General features: G+C 47.5%; 1 protein-coding gene across 1 annotated transcript in view; it reads right to left on the reverse strand.

Annotated features, from left to right (window-relative positions):
* Positions 1-2438, reverse strand: part of LOC106806798 (limulus clotting factor C-like) — an 11051-nt gene that overhangs the window by 1604 nt on the left and 7009 nt on the right. The window contains exons 4-8 of the mRNA XM_014808879.1: positions 2124-2321; positions 1699-1781; positions 1056-1167; positions 619-790; positions 98-253 (exon numbers count right to left, since the gene is read on the reverse strand). Coding sequence (XP_014664365.1) covers positions 98-253; positions 619-790; positions 1056-1167; positions 1699-1781; positions 2124-2321 — 721 coding nt within the window. The remainder of the gene's footprint in view (positions 1-97; positions 254-618; positions 791-1055; positions 1168-1698; positions 1782-2123; positions 2322-2438) is intronic.

Raw genomic sequence — 2438 nt, forward strand, 5'->3', positions numbered from 1 at the left:
TGACGAACGGTCACGAGCTTCCTACCTGTCACCGGTAAATGTCGTGTCTGTGACAGCGGATTGTCACACCTGTAATGGATGATAATGAGTTTTGTACCTGGGACAGGTGAGTGGTGCTTAGTGAGTGGTTAGTAGGCAGGCAGACGGGCTGCACTGCATACGTCAGCCTCGCTGGTCGCTTCAATCTCAGCAGTGCGATGTCAGCGTTGAAGTTGGCAGGGTTGTATTCCCTGTGCACGCGTATCTCCTCCACCTACAAACACACGGAGGGAGGGTTGTCAGAGTATACATAGAGTATATAGTATGCATATGTATATAGGGTATATATATATGACCAAGAGCTAATAATAATAAGGTATTATTAGCTCTTGATATGACGTATAGTATATAGTATAGAGTATATAGTATATAGAGTATGTATAGACTCAGAGAAAGTCAGTGGTGCTGGTTGTCACACTGTGTCAGCGATCAGGGGGGTGTTTCCCATGAGGGGGGATGTAATCCACGCCATAGCGACCGACGGGTTCTGCACATCCGCCGATTCCCCGACTCTCTCTCCCGCCGACCGCGCGTGCGTGCGTGCGAGCGAGCGACACCAGGTGGCGTTGTTGCACTCACGGCGAATCTCTGGACTTCGTCGTCGTCGTGGCTGTCGTTGCGGTAGAACTTGCCGAGAGAGACCCGGATGTGCGTCTGTGGGAGCGGTACGTTGAGCGGGTACATGGTAACGCAGTGCGCGGCCGTTACTACCAGATTCTCACTGAGGAGGGCGCCACCGCAGTCCAGCTGCCTGCAGATGAAAGAGGGCAGCACCGTCAGTGTGGAAAACAGAATTATCAGTTGTGTGTCCGGTCGAGTGAAAGCTTGGTCAGGGGCAGATGGTTCTGGTGTGTGTGTGTGTGTTAGGTAGTGAGCTCATTCGGTTATAGATTGGGATTGAAGTAACAAGCTCATTTTGCTTGTAGATTGCGGTTGGGGTTGTAAGCTCATTCGTGGTCAGTGAATAATTGATATATCAATAATCAATGGAATCGCATAGGTTATCGATCACGTACCATTTGAATTTGTGATAGCGTGAGATGCCGGCTTGCCACGGCCATTCGCCCTTCTTAGTCGTAATGCCGTTGACAATGTAAGGCGTCCGCGGGGCTGACGATTTTCCACAAACTGTAAACAACAACAACAACAACAACAACAACAACAACAACAACAACAACAACAACTGCAACAACAGCATCAGCAGCAATGCCAACAACACCAGCGGAGATGGCAGCAACTGTGGATGCAATATGACAACATCGATGCACAATATGACAACAATATATCACATATAGCCAGGAGTGCATGAATAGAGATCAAATTACTGTGAATTATCTACTGTTTACTCCTGCTAAATATCCCTTATCTAATTATTCCCTCTTCTATGTTGTTATTTGATAATTACAATAAATTAAAGGTTGAAGGCTACGAACAGGGCGGAGGTGGTATACCATGAACCGCGTTTATAATTGAAGAGTGTAGAGTAGTTCTAACGGTCTCGTGGGACGAGAGAGATGGTGGATAGATAGTTGCACAGTGTGGCATGTATGGAGGTCATGTATAGTGGGAGGATGTATACACTAGGGAGGACATGTGGAGTGGGCGGTGGTTAAACTAGGGCGGGGGTTATGTAGGAGGGGGCGGATGTTTGACCGCTACCTGGGAGGCACGTTGGCTGGATCCCCGTCCACTGACCAGAACTCAGACACGTCCTCGTCTCCGAGCCAACCAACTTGTAAAACCTAGCAGCAATCACACAAAGATACACTGTAGCAGTGATGACGTGCTACTAATTACTAATTCATCATTAACGTTGTTCAGTAATAATTTTACTGATTAATCATCAATAACTTATTTAAACTAAAGAGAGTACTAGGGGGAACAGGGATATGCAGTTTTACTACATGCACACATAACTTTGATGCTAGGGCACGCACCAAGTTAAGGAACAAATCCAATGAACTGATAGATTGCAAATCAATCAATCAATAAATAAACTAATCAATAAATCAATAAATCAATTAATCAATAAATAAATCGACCAAATCAATCCGTTGAGCGTTAGTAGAGGCTCAGTAACGTACCCGGAGACACAGGCGAAGTGCATGCGTGTGTTCGCTCTGTAGTAGCCGTCAGGTATGTGAGCATCCCACTCTCCCTGCTGCTGTGAGTGACTCTCCGCAGACATGGCCGTCCAGTCGGCGGACGTGCGGCCGTAAGCATTGCTCTCAGCATCCATGAGCGCTAGCGGAGGTCTGCCGCTCCTGCTGCTCGACGGAGATCTACGGAAAGCCAAGCATCACGCGCGTGGTGACTACATGTCTCCTGCTTCTCTCTCTCTCTCTCTTACATACATACATACACACATACACACGCACACACACACGCACACACACACG

This window comes from Priapulus caudatus, unplaced genomic scaffold (genome assembly GCF_000485595.1).
Source record: "Priapulus caudatus unplaced genomic scaffold, Priapulus_caudatus-5.0.1 Scaffold180, whole genome shotgun sequence".
NCBI lineage: Eukaryota > Metazoa > Priapulida > Priapulimorpha > Priapulimorphida > Priapulidae > Priapulus > Priapulus caudatus.